This window comes from Propithecus coquereli, unplaced genomic scaffold (genome assembly GCF_000956105.1).
Source record: "Propithecus coquereli isolate 6110/MARCELLA unplaced genomic scaffold, Pcoq_1.0 Scaffold306, whole genome shotgun sequence".
NCBI lineage: Eukaryota > Metazoa > Chordata > Mammalia > Primates > Indriidae > Propithecus > Propithecus coquereli.
This window is the reverse complement of record NW_012148686.1, coordinates 363947-383511: the sequence shown is the minus strand read 5'-3', so window position 1 is coordinate 383511 and position 19565 is coordinate 363947. Positions and strand designations below refer to the sequence as shown.

At 42.6% G+C, this 19565-nt stretch overlaps 1 protein-coding gene across 1 annotated transcript in view; it reads right to left on the bottom strand.

Moving 5' to 3' along the window:
- The window catches only part of LOC105814781 (phospholipid-transporting ATPase IB-like), a 122364-nt gene that overhangs the window by 101253 nt on the left and 1546 nt on the right, over positions 1-19565 (bottom strand). The window contains exon 2 of the mRNA XM_012649871.1: positions 3786-3930. Coding sequence (XP_012505325.1) covers positions 3786-3930 — 145 coding nt within the window. The remainder of the gene's footprint in view (positions 1-3785; positions 3931-19565) is intronic.

Genomic DNA, 19565 nt, shown 5'->3' with positions numbered 1-19565 from the left:
GAATACACTGAGACAAAGATATAGTTTTATAAGTTTATAAAGATTATAGGCAAAGCGGTAGCTCAGGGGGCTTAGACCTCTCCATGGGTCTCAAAAAGCCCCGAATGAGGTCTTACATGGTAACTTATAGGAAATAGTGAATAATTGCCAGGGGTAACAGATTTACATAACAGCAGGTAGTTCCTCTCAGGTTAACAGATTTTTAAAAGGCTTTTACAGAAGGCTTCTACAGATTCTTTAACTAATTCTATTTACGTGAGCAAACAGTTACAAAGTCTTTCAAAGGTTAATTTCTAAATTCTAAGGTAAGTTTATCATTTAAACAGAGGGATTAAACAGAGATATGTAGGCTCCATGTTTATTAGGTTATTGTGAATGGAGACAGGTAGTCTAGAGTGGTTTAAACAAAAGCTTTGCTTTTAGCCATTTGGGAAGCTGTTTGTTCCGGAGGGCACTCCATTGTCAGCTCTCAGCCTATAGTTTTTAACAGATTCACTTTTGCTTTACAAAGCAAATCCAAACCTTTAGGTCTGAGAAACGTGGCGCCTCGTGGGATACAGCCGCTACTGCCTTTCAGAGACACCCTTCCGAGTGTAACAGCATTCGAAATGCAAACCAACACGTTCACATATTCCTTCAGGGCAAAGCTCTGAAAAACTCCTAAGACAAATCCTGTCCCCAAACACGTGTGATATTAATTCATAGAGCAACACCTGACTGACCATCTCATAAAAGAACACAGAATACCGCATCAGGGCAGAACTACTGTCGAAATAAAACCTCCCCATCAAAGCACGTTTTTCCTCATTGGAAGAAGAGGTATTTGCTTCCAGTGAGGAGTTCGGCTTCTCTCCAAAGCCTACTGGCTCCAATTATTCTTAATTTGTCTTAAAATTTTATTTCGGTGAAACCAAATATTAGTATGAGACAACGTTAAACAAAATAAGATGAAATTCCATAGAAGTTATGATATAACTCTGCAAATATACTTTTAGAATGAAGAGCTATTTTAAGACTTGTCAAAGAGAGCAAGGCAGTTCATGTTTCACACTTGACTATAATATTGACAACGTCCCTATGACATGTGGATTTTTTTTAAATATTTATTGATCAGCCAACTTTTAAGTATTTTTTATTGTGGAAACTTTCTCATAGATACAGAGATGGAAAGACTGGAAAGATAATGAACCTCCACACTTATCCCAGCTTCAACAGCTATCAGCTTGCGGCCAGCTTTGTTCTGTCCAGACTGCCCACTTCTCTACCACAGCCCTGCATTATTTGAAACAAACCCCACATATCATGTGATTTCATCAGTGAGTACTTCAGAATAAATTAGATGGATAATTTTAAAACTAGCCTTTCATACATATTTAGCCTATGCAAAAGTATTTACATCTTAGAAAGAAGATATTGGTAAATTCCCTAAATAAATTTCAAAAAGAAAGGGCACGAGACTAACTCTGTCCAGGGACCTGGTTCACTCCACTAACTCTGGAACCTGGATTGGAGCCCTCTACCTCTCAACACCTCTACTTCTTGTTTATTCTGTTCTGGATAATCTGAGATCCCTCCTGGACCTAAATTTCCCTGACTGTACCTAAAATTTATTGTTATACTTAAGAATCTACTAGCATCTGTAACTAGAGATATTGGGTACTAATGTGGAAAGAAAATGGAGTTTGCAATCAAAGAGGCTGGGTTTTATTCTGACTCTGACTCTTAGTGGCCAGGTGACCAAGGGAAAATCATACACTTTTTCCTGCTTTGGTTTCATCTACTATAAAATGAGTTAATCATGTCTCTCACGGTTTAGGAAAAATAGTACAAAAAGAGCTAGAGTAGTTGTGACAAAAATGGGATACTCCAAATAATTCACTGGGAAAAATACTAAAAATTCTATTTAGTATTTGTATATTTTAATCTGAAAGAAAAGCAATTAAGACAAATTAATATTTAACATACACGTTGACTGGCCCTCACTTGTTCTGTATATTGTGTAATTAGGCATGGATTTCTTTCTCCTTACCATGCTTGAGATTTATTACGGTCCCTGAATTTTAAGATTCACATCTCCCCTTTGTTCTGGAAAAACTTTGGCCATTGTTTCTTTGAATAATGTCTGTCCCATTCGCTCTATTCTCTCATTTTGATACTTTGTTCGATACAGACAAGAGCTGCTAAATCTGTCATTCGTGTTTCTGAACCACTCCTTAATATTTTCCAATTCTTCACCTTTCTATGTTGTGTCAGGAGGATTTTCTCGTACCTATTTTATAGTACATGAAGTCTGCCTTTGGTTGTGTCTCATCCCACCCTCTTTTTACCCCATGCACTGAGATTTTTTAACAGTTTACCAATTTTGATTTCTGGGCTCTATATGTTCCTGTTCCAAATCTACTGGGGTCTTTTAAAAAAATAGTCTTTTGGTCTTCATTCATATTTTCGATATCCTCTTTTATTCCTTTAAACATACTACACAATCATGTGCAGTAGAAAACACTCTTATTTTATATTCTCTACCTGATAATTCTTCTACCTAAAGTCTTTTAAAAGTCTGATTCTGCTTGCTATGATTTATTTTTTTCATTCTTTCTGCTGCCTCTCACTAACGACATCTTGTTTTCTCATGCGTTGGCAGTTTTTTAGCTCAGGTTTGCTCAAACTTCATCTCTGAGAGACCGTTAGGGCCTTAGCATCCCCCAGACACTGTCTGCCTTTGCTCCTGCCACGTGCCCAGGGATGCTTGCAATCCGGCATCATCTAAAACTGTATTTTAAGCTTGAGTTTTTCTGGATCACACAGATATCAATATCAACCACAGAAAAATGGTCAGTGTATATTAATTATTATCAATATTTTTTTTGCCTAAACTCAGAACCAAGTTTAAGAGTCCTTAAGTTTCCTCACTATATCCCTTTTGCAAGGCAGAGTTTCAGTTTTTTTCTCCCTCCACTTGGGATGTAGACCCCCAGAGTCCTGGGTTTACAAGGGCGGGTCGCCAACTCCCATTCCACGCTGTGTGGCTAGGGGCATCACTGCTCTGCCACAGCTGAGCCTTACAACCGGAACTCCCGGTCACCTGCGCTGTGCAGAGTCCCCCAAGAAGCCACCCATTTAATATCCCCACCCCCTCGGATTTCTGCTTTGCCTTCATTTGTTGGCCTCCACGAATGCCTCCCTTTTCTTGTCATGTGAATGATGCATTTTTTTAAGCTATATGATTAGTTCATAATAAAAAGCTTAAAGACTGCAGAGCTAGTGCATCCAAACCCTGGTCTTTGTGCCTGGTTGGAAAAAGAAAAGTAGGCACTCAAAAAGTATTAATAGTTTTCTTTCAAGCTTTCATCTCACTCTACCTCTGAAGTAAGGACTCAGCTCAGCGGATTCCACAGGAAACAACTCTTCAGAAGCCTAATGCTCAATCCCCCAGTATGGTCTGGGGGTGGGGAGCCCAGCAGATCTGTGAGGTTCCCTTGGGAAGCACTTTCGCTCCTATTCGTAGGTGTTGCTAAAGGGAGCTAATCGGCAGTGGGCTGCGTGGTGACAGCTGTGGCCAGGAACAAGCGAGAGCAGAGGCCATTCACAGAGAGGGGCCTTAAAGTCAAGAAGACAAATCCCCGCTAAGTGAGCATGAGGATTTAAAGTTTCTGGAGGTTTGAGAAAACTACTGCATCCTGAAGCACAGACTCACACAATGTATCCATACAAGGTACCCTTTTTACAGGGGAAGGCCCTGTCTTCTTCGCCCACCCATCTCCCCGAGGTACATACACTTTTCTCACCTGATGGAGTTTCTGCAGAAAATGTTCTTAAGGGGATCATTGATGTAAATGACGCGGGCTTCTGGCTCTTCTGAGCCACGCAGAACTTGTTGGCAGCTCATCCTTTCCTGCACCTTCTGGCCCTCCATGGAGAAATGAGTAGGTCCTGCAGCAAGAGGGCACAAGGGCATCACACAAAAATGCAAGCAAAGGCAGGCTCACACCGGCAGCTGTGGCAGGTCCCCTGGAGGCAGGCTGCTCTCCCAGCCACCAGCTCCTCTCCTGCCCACTCCCTCCCCCAGGATCTGTGATTTGACCAGGTGATGTTAAACAAAAAGCAAATGAGAGCAATTTTCTTATTCAAGTTCAAAATGGGTCGTAAAGCAGTGGAGACAACAACACCAACAATGCATTTGGCCCAGGAACTGCTAACGAACGTACAGTGCAGTGGTGGTTCAAGACATTTTGCAAAGGAGACGAGAGCCTTGAAGATGAGAGCTTAGCAGCCGGCCATCAGAAGTTGACAAGGACCAATTGAGAGCAATCATTGCAGCTGATCCTCTTACAACCACATGAGAAGTTGCCGAAGAACTCAGGGTCAACCATTCTACGGTCATTCCACATTTGAAGCAAATCGGAAAGGTGAGAAAGCTTGATGAGTGGGTGCCTCATGAGCTGACTGAAAATCAAAAAAATCATCACTTTGAAGTGTCGCCTTCTCTTCTTGTACGCAACAACAACGAACCATTTCTCCATCAGATTGTGACATGCGATGAAAAGTGAATTTTATATGACAACCAGTGACAACCAGCTCAGTGGTTGGACTGAGAAGCAGCTCCAAAGCACTTCCCAAAGCCAAATTTGCACCAAAAAAAGGTCATGGTCACTGTTCAGTGGTCTGTTGCCGGTCTGATCCACTGCAGCTTTCTGAATCCCAGCAAAATCATTACATCTGAGAAGTCTGCTCAGCAAATCAATGAGATGCACCAAAAACTGCCAACACCTGCAGCTGGCATCAGTCAACAGAAAGGGCCCAATTCTTCTCCATGACAACACCCCACCACACGTCACACAACCAATACTTCAAAAGTTGAATGAATTGGGCTATGAAATTTTGCCTCATCCACCATGTTCACCTGACCTCTTGCCAACCGACTACCACTTCTTCATGCATCTTGACAACTTTTTGCAGGGAAAACGCTTCCACAACCAGCAGGATGCAGAAAATGCTTGCCAAGAGTTCATTAAATCCCAAAGCAGGGATTTTTATGCTACAGGAATAAACAAACTTATTTTTCATTGGCAAAAGTGTGTTGATTTTAACGGTTCCTATTTTGATTAGTAAAGATGTGTTTGAGCCTAGTTATAATGATTTAAAATTCAAGAGTCTAAAATAGCAATTATTTCTGCACAAACCTAATAACTAAAATCAGAAATGAAAGTAGGGTCATTACTACCAATTCTACAGAAATAAAAACAATTACAGTATGAGAGCACATGAAAAATTTTGTGCCAACAAATTGGGTGGTCTAAATGATACAAATTCCTAAAAACACAAAACCTGCCAAGACTAAATCACAAGAAATAGAAAATCTGAGTAGACCTATACTTAGGAGATTGAATCACTAATAAAAGGTCTCCCAACAAAGAAAAGCCCTGGACCTGATGCCTTCACTGATGAATTCTTTTGTTTTGTTTTGTTTTTTTAAATGGCACATAATAGTTTTGTATATCTGTGGGGTAGGTTGGGATATTTTGATACATATATACATTGTGTGATGATCAAAGCAGGGTGATCATTGGCATATTTATCACCTTATAGGTTTATCTTCACTAGTGAATTCTACCAAACATGAAAGAAGACTAATACCAACTCTTCTAAAACTTTCCTTAAAAATTGAAGAGGAGAAAACACTTCCTAACTCATTCTATGAGGCCAACACTACCCTGGTACCAAAGCCAGACAAAAACCCCACAAGAAAAGTACAGACCAATATCCCTTATGAACACTGATGAAAAAATCCTCAACGATATATTAGCAAACTGAATAATGGATGAAAATCATGTTTAAAAAAATTATACATCACGACCAAGTGAGATTTATTTATGGAATACAAGTTTGCTTCCATGTATGAAAATCAATCAAAATTTACTGAAATTAATCAAAATTAATAAAAAGAATCATCATATTAACAAAATGAAGGGGAAAAACCATGAGATCATCTCAACTGATACAGAAAAGCATTTGATGAAATTCAACACCCTTACATGATAAAAGCATTCAGCAAATTAGGAATCGAGGCTGCTCCAAATCGAGGGGGAGGACAGGTGTTTAGGGAAAATGTTGGGGTTTTGGGTGTCAGGAGCCAGCAGATGTGTGAGCAGAGGGGGTCAGCAGCTGGGCTGTGACTGCTGCAAGGGGCTCACGGTGTGCAAGTGTGAGGAAAAAGAGGGAGAAGGAAGGGTGCCTCTCAGCCTGCAAGTCCTCTTCCTGGGGTGCCATAAGTGCTGCCAATTTCCCAGCTACTAAAGAAAGAGGAGGAAGATCTTAGCAAAGCAATGTCTCAAGATGGTGCTTCTCAGTTCCAAGAAGACATTCAACAAGAGCTGGAATTATCTGTGGAGACGGAACTAGAAAATGGGCACACTAAAAAAGATCTTGATGGATTTCAGAAGCTATTTCATAGATTTTTGCAAGAAAAGGAGACTTCTGTGGATTGGGGAAAAATCCAGGGATCTCCAGAAAATTTGATTCAATCCTATAAAAAGATAAAGGCCAGAGGCTTGCCTGATAATACATCTTCTGTGTTGAACAAGCTAGTGGTGGTGAAACTCAGTGGTGGTCTGGGAACCAGCACGGGCTACAAAGGCCCTAAAGATCTTATTGGTGTGAGGAACGAGAATACCTTTTTGGATCTGAATCTTGAGCAAAATAGAGCATTTGAACAAAACCTGCGATACAGATGTACCTCTTGTTTTAATGAACTCTGTTAACATGGATGAAGATACCAAAAAAATACTCCAGAATTACAATCATTGTGTAAAAATCTACACTTTTAATCAGAGCAGGTAGCCAAGGATTAATAAAGCATCCTTAATTACTGTAGCAAAGGGTGTATCTTACTCAGGGAAAATGTAGTAGCTTGGGACTCTCCAGGTCATGGCAATATCTATGCCAGTTTCTATTAATACAATTCTGGTTTGCTTGATACCCTTACAGGAGAAGGTAAAGGTATATTTTTGTGCCTAATATAGATAACCCGGGTACCACAGTGGATCTTTATATTCTTAATCATCTAATGAACCCACCGAGTGGAAAATGCTGTGAATTTGTCACGGAAATTGCAAACAAAACACACACCAGATGTAAAGGATGGGATACTCACTCAATATGAAGACAAACTTGGTGGGAATTGCTCAAGTACCAAAAACACACATTGATGAGTTCAAGTCTGTATCAAAGTTCAAAATAGTTAACAGCCACCTGCGGATTTCTCCTGCAGCAATTAAAAGACTGCAGGAGCAGACTGCCATTGACAAGGAAAATCACTGTGAGGCCAAAGACCGTGGATGGAGGACTGAATGTAACTCAATTAGATGCTGCAGGAGGGGCTGCCATTAAAAGTTCTGAGAATTCTCTAGGTAATAATGTTCCAAGGAGCCATTTTCTGCCTGTCGAAACCACATCAGGCCTCTTGCTTGTGATGTCAAACCTCTACAGCCTTACTGCAGGATCTTCGATGATGAGTGAAAAGGAATTCCCTGCAGTATGGTTGGTTAAATTAGGCACTTCTTTTACAAAGCTTCCAGATTAACTAAGAAGATTCTAAGTTATACAAGATATGCTTGAATTGGATCACCTCACAGTTTCAGGAGATGTGACATTGGGCAAGAATCTTTCATTAAAGGGAAAGCTTATCACCATTGCATGTCATGGTGACAGAATTGACTTCCCACCTGGACTGGTATTAGACAACAAGATTGTATCTGGAAACCTACGCATCTTGCACCACTGAAATAAAAAATACTGTGGCTACTTGATACTAATTATTAAACTTTATACTATTATTAATCGTAACTCTTACAATGAAGTGTTCTCTAGGATTCTAAAATGACAGGTACTTTACTATGTTACAGATCTTTACCATACACTACTCACAGAATACACGCCAGGTAAGCCAAAGGTCCGAATATGAACAGCAAAACTTTAAATGTTTAAAAGAAAATATTAATGACATTTTTATATCCAGGGCTGGGAAAGAGTTCTTCAAAAAGGTGCAAAAAATACAAGCTATAAAGGAAAATACTAATTAATCTGACCATTAAAACTAACAAATATTTGTGCACTAAAATAGTAAAATAAATTTGAAAAGCAAACCACGTACTTCTAGATTACATCTTTTTGTTGTTGTAGAGACAGAATCTTGCCATGTTACCCAGGCTGGTCTTGAACTCTTGGCCTTAAGGGATACTCCCACCTCGGCCTCCCAGATTTCTGGGATTACAGGCGTGAGCTGCTGCACTCGGCCTAAGTTATGGCTTTTAAAAACTCATACATGTATACAAGAAGATATGAAAAAAGATGTGCATTTCAGTGCTGTTTATAACAGTGAGAAATGGGAAAACCTAATACCCACCAACAGAGAAACAGCCAAATAAAACCCATGATAATCATACAATGAAATACTGTAGAGACATTAAAAAGAGTGATTCTTTCAATAAATAAGATGATGATGATAGATCTCAAAAACCTAAGAACAGCGTGAAAAAGATAGATATAGGTATCCTATTCAACCATTTATGTAAACTTTTTTTAAAAAAACATACCTACAATATAATATCTCGCTTATAGATCTATAGATACATATAAAATTCTAGACCTAATGAAGGACTAAAATCATTCACAACACCTATGTAATAGCAGTTGCTGGGGTCAGGGGCGAGAGGAATGAGCTGGAGGTAATGGTTAAAGGTGACTTTTGCTTTGTTTGCTTTATCTCTAAGGATTTATTTCTTTAAAAAAAAAAAAAAAAGCACGAAGAAAATCCTGAGACAATCCTGGAAGCAAATATAACAAATGTTAAAGGTTGTTTGTTCTGAAATATGAGTGAAAATATAAGTGTTTGTTGAATTTTGTACACACCCACACACACCCCGCACGGACTGTATTAGCATCCACCAAACAGTTACAGTACAAGCTACTTGGATATTTTTAAGCAATAGATAAATTACACATGAATTTATCATCTCAATTTATTATTTCCCTGACCACCTAGGACACAGGACGCTAATTTCACCCTCTCGGCGCCCTGTCTCCCAAGATTTCGAGGGCAAGAACCCGGAGTGGAAGGGCACAGCGCTGACCGGGGCTGACGGGCCGAGCGAGGGCGGTTGAGAACGTGCTCAAGTTCCGTTACTGCCGCCGTGGTGGGGCAGCTGCCTGCTTAAAGCAAACAAAATGAAACAAAGTGACTCACCAGTCTCAGGCTGGGGAGACCACTTCTGATCAGAAAACTGATCTTTCAGGGTTAATATCCCGACTGCCGCCGCACAGCACCAACAGCCCTAACACCAGATGGCGGTCCCCGGTCTTCACCTGGAGTGAGGGGAGAACCCTCCCAGCATGCCCTGGGAGCTGACAGTCGAGGGCTGGGCGCCGCCCTCCCCAGCGCGCTCACAGATTGCACAGCGCCCCCTAGACACGCGGGGCTTTCACTGGTCTCCGAAGAACCTCCACCCTTCCAACTCAGCCTGGGAGGATAAAAGAGACCTCCGTACTTACAGGTTAACTCATCTTTCTTCCAAGCGGTGAAAACAAGTATGTTACGTACCTTACCAAGGAACAAACACACCATAAGACAATATCTCACTTGACGCCTATGTTAATGAGCTTAATTTAGCCATTCCACAAGGAATACATATTGCAAAACATCATGTCATATACATCATGAATGTATTTATTTTTTGTCAATTTTAAAAAAGATGGAGAAAATATGATCGGCTTTGTTATTAAAAAAGAGAGACAGTACCTCACCTGAAACAACATGAAATCAATGTAAATTTGATGATTGACAATTTTTGCCAATATTGTTGTAGTCTAAGTCATTGGTTCATAAACTTTATGGTCTCAGGAAACTTTCATACTCTTAAAAAGTATTGAAGAACTCCAAGAGCTTTTGTTTACAGGAGTTATTTCTACTGATATGTAAACAATATTTGAAATTACAACTGAGGAGAAAATTTTTAAATATTTGTTAATGTATTTTAAATTAATAAAGCCATTACATGTTAACATAAATAATGTTTTTATAAAAATTAAGTATACTTTCCAAAATAAAACATAATACAGTGAGAAGAATGACATTGTTTGACATTTTTACACATCTCTTTAATATCTGATTTAATAGGAAACAATTGGGAGGAATATGAAACCTGTCAATGAACTTCTTGTACCCTGCTACCTGAAAATCCATGGGCCTACCTTGCATTTTGCATGGATCTGTAGCCCATGAAAAATTTTGTAACATAAATCATTGGTAATTTGAAAAATACTGATTCATTGAATTTTCTCAATCACTCTTGTTAATATTGTCATTGATCTTAACAGAAAGTCCTTAAGTATTGGCAAACCATTCAGTTCATGGAGGTGGATACAAGTTTTCCAAAATTGTCATTTTTATTTGAAACTCATATTTTATCATTAGCAACAATACTGTGACTTGTTTTTCTTGGAGTGGCATGCTCACTTACTTCAGTTGGTGAGAATATGTCTGCCAGACACCCAGCCCTGAAAAAGCCCAGTTTATCAATCACTCTTTCAAATAAAAATAATGTTCCCGAAAAACATAGTTCAGCTGAGAGCTTCAACATCTCACAAATGCTTTTCCTCTTTCGAGAAATACAATTATCTTTCTCAAAGCAACCAGAAGTACTTTATGCACAATTCCCACTTTATCACACAGCATGGTAAAAAGACAGACATGCAAGGGTGAAGACTTAATAAAATTAACAGTGTTTACTGCTGCGCCATTGCCTGGATTTGTGCCAAGGCTCCAATTTTACCTCCATTGCTTTTACATCAAATGTCAACTCAGTGAAAAAGGCAAATAACATCTTAGTATTATTCTGAAAATACTCCCTGCAGATACCCAGGAGTGTCTGGTCTAGGGAAATAAAATGTGAATGTTGACTTTTTAAAAAGCCGTTTGCAGGCACTCTTGCAAGCATGCTGATCCCTTATCAACATGTGCTGCTCAGGTACCCACTCCTCCTATAGATCTCAATTATCTGACCCAATAGGGGATATTTCCAAAAGTGCAACTGTATGCCACGTAAAATGTTATTTTCTTCCCTGGAACAAAAAGAAAACCCAACAGTAAAAAAGTGACAAGCATTGGAACTACTGGGGAGCAGCAAGCGTGTTCCTTCCCACTTGCTGTCACCCAGCCTCTAGTGCTGACGGCCTTGCTACAAATACTATGCACAAAATCTGTCCCTAACGTCCAGGCAGGACCCCCATGGGCTAGGGATTAGGGCCACCTTCAGCTACTCTTCCACAAACAGGATGCTTAGACCAGGTTTATTCCAGTCTGGGCAGCCCCCAACTGAGTCAGGTCAGTCACAAACATCCTCTGCTCTTGCTAGGTTTGGGGGGCTCCAGAACTGCCTTGGTTTGTTTTTTGTTTTTTTTTTTTTTGAGACAGAGTCTCAGTCTGTTGCCCAGGCTAGAGTGCCGTGGAGTCAACCTAGCTCACAGCAACCTCAAACTCCTGGGCTCAAGAGATCCTCCTGCCTCAGCCTCCCGAGTAGCTAGGACTACAGGCATGTGCCACCATGCCCGGCTAATTTTTTCTATATATATTTTTAGAGACAGGTGGCGGGGGCGTCTCACTCATGTTTAGGCTGATCTCGAACTCCCGAACTCAAACAATCCAACCGCCTCGGCCTCCCAGAGTGATAGGATTACAGACGTGAGCCACCGCGCCTGGCCCTAACTACCTTGTTTTTTATGGAAGGACTGGGGAGGGAGAAGCCGCAGCAGACCACAAGGGTAGCTGTGAGCTTCCGTCTAATTGACGTGTATTTGTTGAGTGCCTGTGTTGGCCACTGTTTCAGGCAGTATCACACAGTGAAATCTATGACAACTCAAGCGGAGTTTCCTCCCCAGGGTGCAGAGCTTCTCAGGCTATTCCGGGAGATGAACAGACAGTCTGGACGTGAGAAACCTGCCGTGTTGTCCTCTTCCATGCCGGCACCCAGCTCCCTCACCTGGCTGGTTATAGCACCCAGGATAAGTAACACAAAAACATAAAGTAACGAGTGCTGATCTTTAGGGTCCTCCAAGTCGCTTTATTTCTAGAGTGCTGCCCACAAAAAGACCTAAAATTTTGAAATAATTAAAAAGCATCCGACAGGTCATTAAGGAAAATGTCACAATATGTGGGTAAAAATTCATTGCTGTACTCCTCAAGCTGTTCAGATAACAGATTTCCTAAAATGCAAAAAAGAAAAAAACTTCACATTTTCACTATATGTCAGTTGATGCAAATACAAGAGATTACCAGAAATAGTCAAAATCACTGACTATATAAAAGTAATTAACACTTGATGTTTCCTGATGCGTATCAAGATCATATGACTGAAGCAACTAAAGAAAAAGAATTAGCCAATTGTACGCAGATCCTGAGTGTCGTCATGTCCTCTGGGGTTCTGGGGTGTCCAAGTACTGAGGGGCTGTCCAGTCTTCTCCACAAGGCAGGGGTGGCCCACATCAGCTCCCCAGGTGGAGCAGGAACCTCCCTCCACTCCACACAGTATAGCCGATGCAGATCATCTTGTAGAGTAGCCCTTGCTGAAGGCTTAGGACTAAAAAAGGGAAATTAGAGCAGAACAGGGAACAAATTGAAACTCAGTATCAGATATTGCTGCTCCAGTGCTTCTTCAGCCCAGCGCCCACCCGGGAGCATCTCTCCTTAGCTGCGACCTGGAGAATCCTTCTCTCCCTGAGAGGATTGTCCTTGGGTCTTATCTTCCATCCCCAAGTCACCGGCCCTGCCTCCTCTGTGCGCCTGCCAAGGAGAGCCGAGTCAAACAAGCAAAAGGCAGTGAATGTAATTCAGCACAGGCACCCTGCCCAGGGTGGAAACAGTCACAGCTGCCAGCCATCCCTTCCACCTCTGGCCTGTTCTCCGCATACTGTCTGAGTTGTCTTCCTAGATTCTGTAGAAGTAAACAAAGACTGATGGAGTGAGAGGAAGCAAAGGCCATTTATTCAGAGCTTGCTCCAGCAAGGGAGTCAGCAGCTGTCATTTGCGTTTGGCAGAGACCCAAAGGCAGGCAGAGGAGTGGGAAAGGTTCCTAGCGGGGCAAAGGGACAGCTTCAGGTGTGCCTGAGTGGAGGCTGTCGGCGGGGAGCTGAGGCAGCTAACTGTATGGAACAGGAGAGGTGTCCTATGGGAGTGGTCAGGGCTATATCTGGCATTCTCTGGTTGGTCCCAAGTTGGAAGAAGGAACAAAAACGAGGGAAGCTGCCAGTTCCTAATCAAGTCCTGGGCCATTTGGGGCCAGTGGTTTACAGGAGTTGCTGTAGATAACGGTTGGTTTCCTGGGCACAGTGCTTCCTGGGCAGATTGAGTGTCAATCTATTTTCGCATACGGGCTGGCCGTTGTCTATTTGTATATTCAGTCTCTCAATTCAAAACTCCTCTCTGGCTCCCCATGGCCCAGAGGATCAAGTACAGAGTCTTTACCAGAGTATATGTGACCCTTCACCAACTGACCCCTCTGTCTGGTCCCCTGACGCTCCATTCTTTCACGCGAGGATCCAGACACACAGCCCCTTCATACCCCGACTCCTCTGCATGCGCAGACAGCGTGTCTAATGCTGTCCTCCCTTGGAAAAGTCCGCCATGGGATCACCTCTCTGCAGCCTTCCCTGACCCTCCCTCCTCTGTGCCCTCACCACACTGCACCCACCCCTACGGTAGCATCACCAGGCGCAAAGGGACCGCTCAGTACTCACCTGCGACCGCCACGCCAGACCTTGACTTCCCCAAGGGCAGGGATTGTGTCCCATGATTTGTTTCTGAGTCTAGCAATAAGTTTTTGTCGAATGAATCAACAAACAAACGCACTGGTGCCGAGAAGCACCTTTATAGCTGTTGAGAGGGAGAAATCAAATGAACAGTGAACTGCTGTGTAAAGCTGTCTGCTACAAATTCACAGAAGAATTTCACAGGTCTTTTACCAAAAAAAAAGTGGTTTACCCAAAGGTAAGGCAGGCAACCTACACACCTGTGCACACATGCTTTTTATTTCTCCCAGTAGTCACAGAGAGGAAAGTTCCTGCCACCATCTACAATGTTCTTTAAGTTTGAGAACTAGAGTATCAGTCAGCAGAGCGGTGTCAGTGCTCCAAGCTGTGAAACAGCTTGCTTCCGACTCACTGCTATCTCCCCAAATGTGGAAAGTTTGTTCCCTGCATAAATCTGGAAAGCGAATGTTTCACGGATTCGTTGTGAATAGGAAATCAGAGCTTCTTGGAACAATGAGTTAGCTCCCCAACTCTAAATTGTGTAAGTAGAACACCACCTGCAGCACCCATGTTGATAGGACAAAGTGTAACGCAAGCCAGGTTGCAGAAGGGGACCCCTTGGACTCCCTGGGGCAGAGGAGATGAAGCTGCTCCTCACTCTTCCTTCGGTACTCCTCGCACCACACCCAGCTCCCCTGCAGGGCGCTGCTCCCACTCAGCGGGGTATAGGATAGGGCACCTGGGGGGAGGCCACACTTCCAGCCCGTCCTCTGGGAGACTTAATAATGTCCATTCCTGTATTATTTTGCTAGGGCTACTATAACAAAATAGCACAGATGGGGTGGCTCAGACAACAGACATTTATTTTCTTGGTTCTAGGGCTGAAAGTTCGAGATCAAGGTGCCAGCAGGGTTGGTCTCTCCTTGTCTTGCAGATGGACACCTTCTCACTGTGTTCTCATGGGGTCTTTCCTCTGTGTGTGTGCATCCCTGGTGGCTTGCTGTGTGCCGTAATCTCTTTTTATAAGGATATCAGTCCTACTGGGTTAGGGCCCACTCTAACGGCCTCGTTTTAACTTTATCGCCTCTTTAAAGGCCTTATGTCTAAATACGGTCACATTCTGAGGTGCTGGGGGTTAAAGTTTCACCATATGAATTTGGCAGGGGGCACAGTTCGGCCCATGACGATTCCCAAAGGGTCTTCTCTCTGGCAGTGCCGCTCGATGCCTTGGCAGCTGAGCATCCACTGGTAACCCAGATGCTCACCCTCCGAGTCAGGTGCACTCGCAGAGAACACCCTGGCCCAGACGGTAAGAAGCTTTCTTCTCCGGCCCCCGTGACCTAGGCACATGTACCATTTCCTCCTTTCTTCTCTCAGATAACCTAGTGAGTACCATAGGGTAGCCCGAGGGCTTATCATGTTGTCCTTAATACGATTTGCAATTACATATGGGGTGGAAGGAGGTTAGCTCTTAGTCCGGGTTGCTTTACGGAAGGTGATAATCTTCAGAGCAACTTCAGCCGAGCCATCTCCACCTACAACCAGTGTGCTCTGTGGCCAGGCCCGCAGGCCCGTACACCTGTCTGTATATGTGTAAATACTCTAGGATGATGAGAAAAAAGTGGTATTTAAATGTTCCAATAGGAATTCTACTACAAGAAGTCTAGATTTTTACTTTAAAGGGAGAAAAAAATTAATATAACATTAACATTAAGAGGAATAAATATTGAAAGGGAAAATTTAGATTGAATGACAATGTGAAAACGGAAAACAGTTCTGAAATATTGTGAACATATACTTAATTGTCATGGTAGAGTCTGTCCACGTCTCTGCAAGCTTCAGCGTCGGAATGACTTATCTGAATGCAGCCTGCAAATGAGAAATTACTGTGTGGCTCACCTGTTTCCCAAACATGAATTCATTTATTTAACTTGCTGTGATTGCCAGGGATGGGAGGTCTCTTTGTCAGAAGAATGAGAGGTGGTGGAAATTTTGTTTGTCTGTTTTCATAGATAGAAAGCGAAAGAAGATGGAGAGTAAAGGGGAAGGTACGTGACCACCAGCCCCTTGATTGGCCTGGAGTCCCTAGTGAGAGAGGCTTTATGGCCAGAAGAGAACCAAGATGTTTTCATCTGTTTGTTCACTCCAGTACATATTTATTAACTCCTAAGCAGTCATACCTCTGCCACTTACATTCTTAGGTCTAGTCTGGTGAGACAGAACACGCAGACAAGTCAGGCCAAAAAGCATTATTCCTCGCAGATGGCAAGAACCCACGGAAGCCTGGGTCCAGGGCAGACCGGCCCCTGAGGCCCAGGAGAGCTGCAGAGGGTGAAGTCTCATCTGTGCATGACCCATGTTGCACCACAGCTAAGAGACCCCCAAACACTCCAGCCTAATTCTATGCCCAGGAGCATCTGATGTCCTTGAGCACAAGCACTGCAGGACATCCTGTTCTAGAAGAGAAAAGGACAAAGCACGGGCTGTTCCAAACAGCTCCTTAAAGTTGCGTGATGTGTGGACCTTCCCATACCATTGCCAGTATTTAAAGTCTGTCTCTGATTTTATGTTTGTATTCTAAATAATCCACATTTAGGATGTCATTCATTTAGAACCATTGATGGCCTTTGGGATTTCCATCAGACTGGCAATAGACCATGCAAGGACTATTCGCATCTGGGGTGAAGTGCTCTGAATATGTGGGTGTCAGATCCAGCAACACTTCAAATCACCACCTGCTGCTACTGCCATGCTGATATTCACCAACGTGCAGTCAATCCAGGCACCACTGGGTATCCTAAAGGAACAGGAGGGGGAGAGATTAGTTTCCCCAGTCTTCGCCCACTTCCCCATGTCCTGTGGTGGGAGGTGTTCCTGCCTATCACTTCGGTGCCAGCTGTCCAGGTATTGTAACCCAGGCTGTGTGTCCCAGTCCCAAGGCTACTACCTCTGCGGCACCTGTTGCCCTCATCGCTTAACCCGGCCTTTCAGCCTCAGTCGTCCAGTCCAGGAAGGGAGGTCATGTTCAGTCGTCCAGTCCAGGAAGGGAGGTCATGTTCAGTCATCCAGTCCAGGAAGGGAGGTCATGTTCTGTACAAACTTGACATGCCCACCTGCTCAGAAGGATCCGATGTCCTGGTGCCAGTAGAGGGAGGCTTGCGCCCTGGTACTGCTTGCTTCCCATCCTGCACCCCCACAGGATCCCATAGAAGAGCGGCACCCAGGGAAAGCACCACCTCCAGAGTACAGTCAGGGTCCCGGTCTGGAGTGCTAAGATGGCATGAACCGCGGACCACCCCCAGCACAGTCCTCTAAAGGGAAAAGGGAAAAAGAATGGCTGGGAACATCGAGATTGGGATTTCACAGGCTCAGCCCAGTCATGTGGCTGCCGGCTTCAGCTACGGGTCCTTTAGTAGTCCAGTCACTCAGTTACCATTCTCCTGACCAAACGGCAAGGCTGTTGGCAACGGCCCGTGGGCTGGTGAAAATGTAGCAAGATACGGTGTTAGTGGTGGCGTGCACGGCAGTACTCTGGCACAGAGTTTGGCTCGTTGGCGGAATGTCCATGTTCACTCTTAGTCAAAAGATGGCCAAGTCAGTGGACCCCGTCTGCGTTCAGTTTCACAGAGCCCTCAGTAAGCCATGCCATACCATTGGCGGGCATGTCCCTGAATCTCAGGCCCTTCCCACGGGGGTAGGGGTGGTCAAGACCCAGGGGATTCCTCTTGGCACCAGGTCGTGCCAGGCTGGGGATAGGGTGGTGCAGGTAAAATGCTTCCCATGCTTTTCTATGCAGCCATCTTCGGCTTTGGTACTCCACTGAGCTGCTACAGGTTTTAATTGTACTCTGGAGCTCTCTCGGTGCTATTTTCATTGGTGGGTAGTTGTTAAATTGCTTTTTTTGTAGGGGGTCAGGAACTAATGCCTCCTCATCTGTCATCTTGCTAAAGCCATTTCTCTTCAATTCTCAATGTCTTTTGAGGTGTTTTTTTCCTTGACCCAGGATCCAACCAAAGATCAAACACTGTAGTTAGTGTCCTTTAATCTGGAACAAATAGTTCCTCTACCTTTTTAAAAAATCTTTATGACATTGACATTTTTGAAGAGTTTATACCCATTGTTTTAATGAATGTCCCTTAATTTAGGTTTGTCTGTTTCCTCAAATTAGATTTAGGTTAAGACTTTTTTGGCAAAAACATCATATAGGACAGATTGTGTCCTACTCAATGAATCACATCAGGGCATAAAATATAAAATATCAGTGTGTCCTATTATTGGTGATGATAAATTGATCATCTAATTAAAATAATATCCTCCAAATTTCTCCATTGTAAATGGCACCTTTTTCTATTTGTAATTACTAAGTAATCTGCTATTTTCAGAAACTCTGATGACCAAACACAGCTTGGTATCCCATAGAACTCATAAACAGATCCAAATAAGAATTTTTTTGGTCACCTTGCATAGGCAAAGAGATGGAAGCACTGGATTAGCATGTGGGCTTTGAGGTAGGAATTCTGGGAGACTTGTACCCTTCAGGTACTCTGGTTGGATTGTGTGCTGTCTGCAGAATTTTTTTTACCTGACATTTGTTAAGGAGCCAAAGTAGAGAAACACAATGAATTGTGAAGGAAGCATCTATCTGATGTGAGGAGCTTGAAATCAATAGTACATCTAAAGCAATTCTACTTTGTCTTTCTTCCTTCCTTTCCCTACCCTACCTAGATATTTTGGGGCATTCATGTATATTTGCTGGTGAGTGTTATTTGTGAGAGGATGAGGAACCACGATTCTTATTTGTTTATGATAATTTGTCTCCCTGGCTAATAGATCCCTAACAGATGGTGAGCAACTTGAAGATAGGGGCAGCTTAGACAGACTCTGAAACATATTAGTTTTTGCAGAAGTAGAACTTAGAAGGTAAAATTGAATGTATTGGTCATGCAGTAGAAAATAGTTTGGGACTAAAAAATAATAGCGACTGCATTATTTATCTACACAACCAACAGCTAAATAATTTCATAGTTGACTATATTCTGTGCTACACTTTTCACTCTTATTTCTCACAGAAGGTGCACCTGACTTTGCTGGAAATTTGTATGTAGTTACGTAATATATTCCTAGGACTATAATAAATCTCCCCACTTGATCCTCTGAATAAAGTCACTTCAGAATGTGTTCAAATGCTGAACCATTCAAGTAAAAAGGCATGCTGTTTTATAGAAATCTGTTACGCTTTTGTTCTAAAAGTCTTTAAGGCTTCAGAGTCAGCAGACATATTCCACTATCAAAACTACAAAAATATAATTTAGTTGTCTTCGAAGTGCAAAAATTTGGAAGACTTGACATGTAGTAACAGATTAATTATTTTTCCTTTATTGCGTATTGACCATGACATTACAAAGATGGACTCTCGGTTTTGAGTCACTTCCACTTGCAAATGTTTCGGTGTTTCCTGATCCATTATGACTGCACAGAGTATCTCTACCTTTTAAAGATGCGCTGGCTTGAAACAACGTCTCACCTTACATTTTCTATGAATGAAAATAATGTAGACCGTGAATGCTAAGAGTACACAACCACATAGGCCACGAACAGGGGACCCGTGGAATTCACCAGATGGAAGCAATGCAAAGCAAATGTCCTTACCCGCCCTCCACCAGTAGAGGACAGTCCTCTTCCTACAGACTACCAAGTGGTCTCCAAAAGTGAGTGGCAGGAAGTTATTTTAGAATTTTTATTTTTAGTTATTATTTTTATCTTAGCTC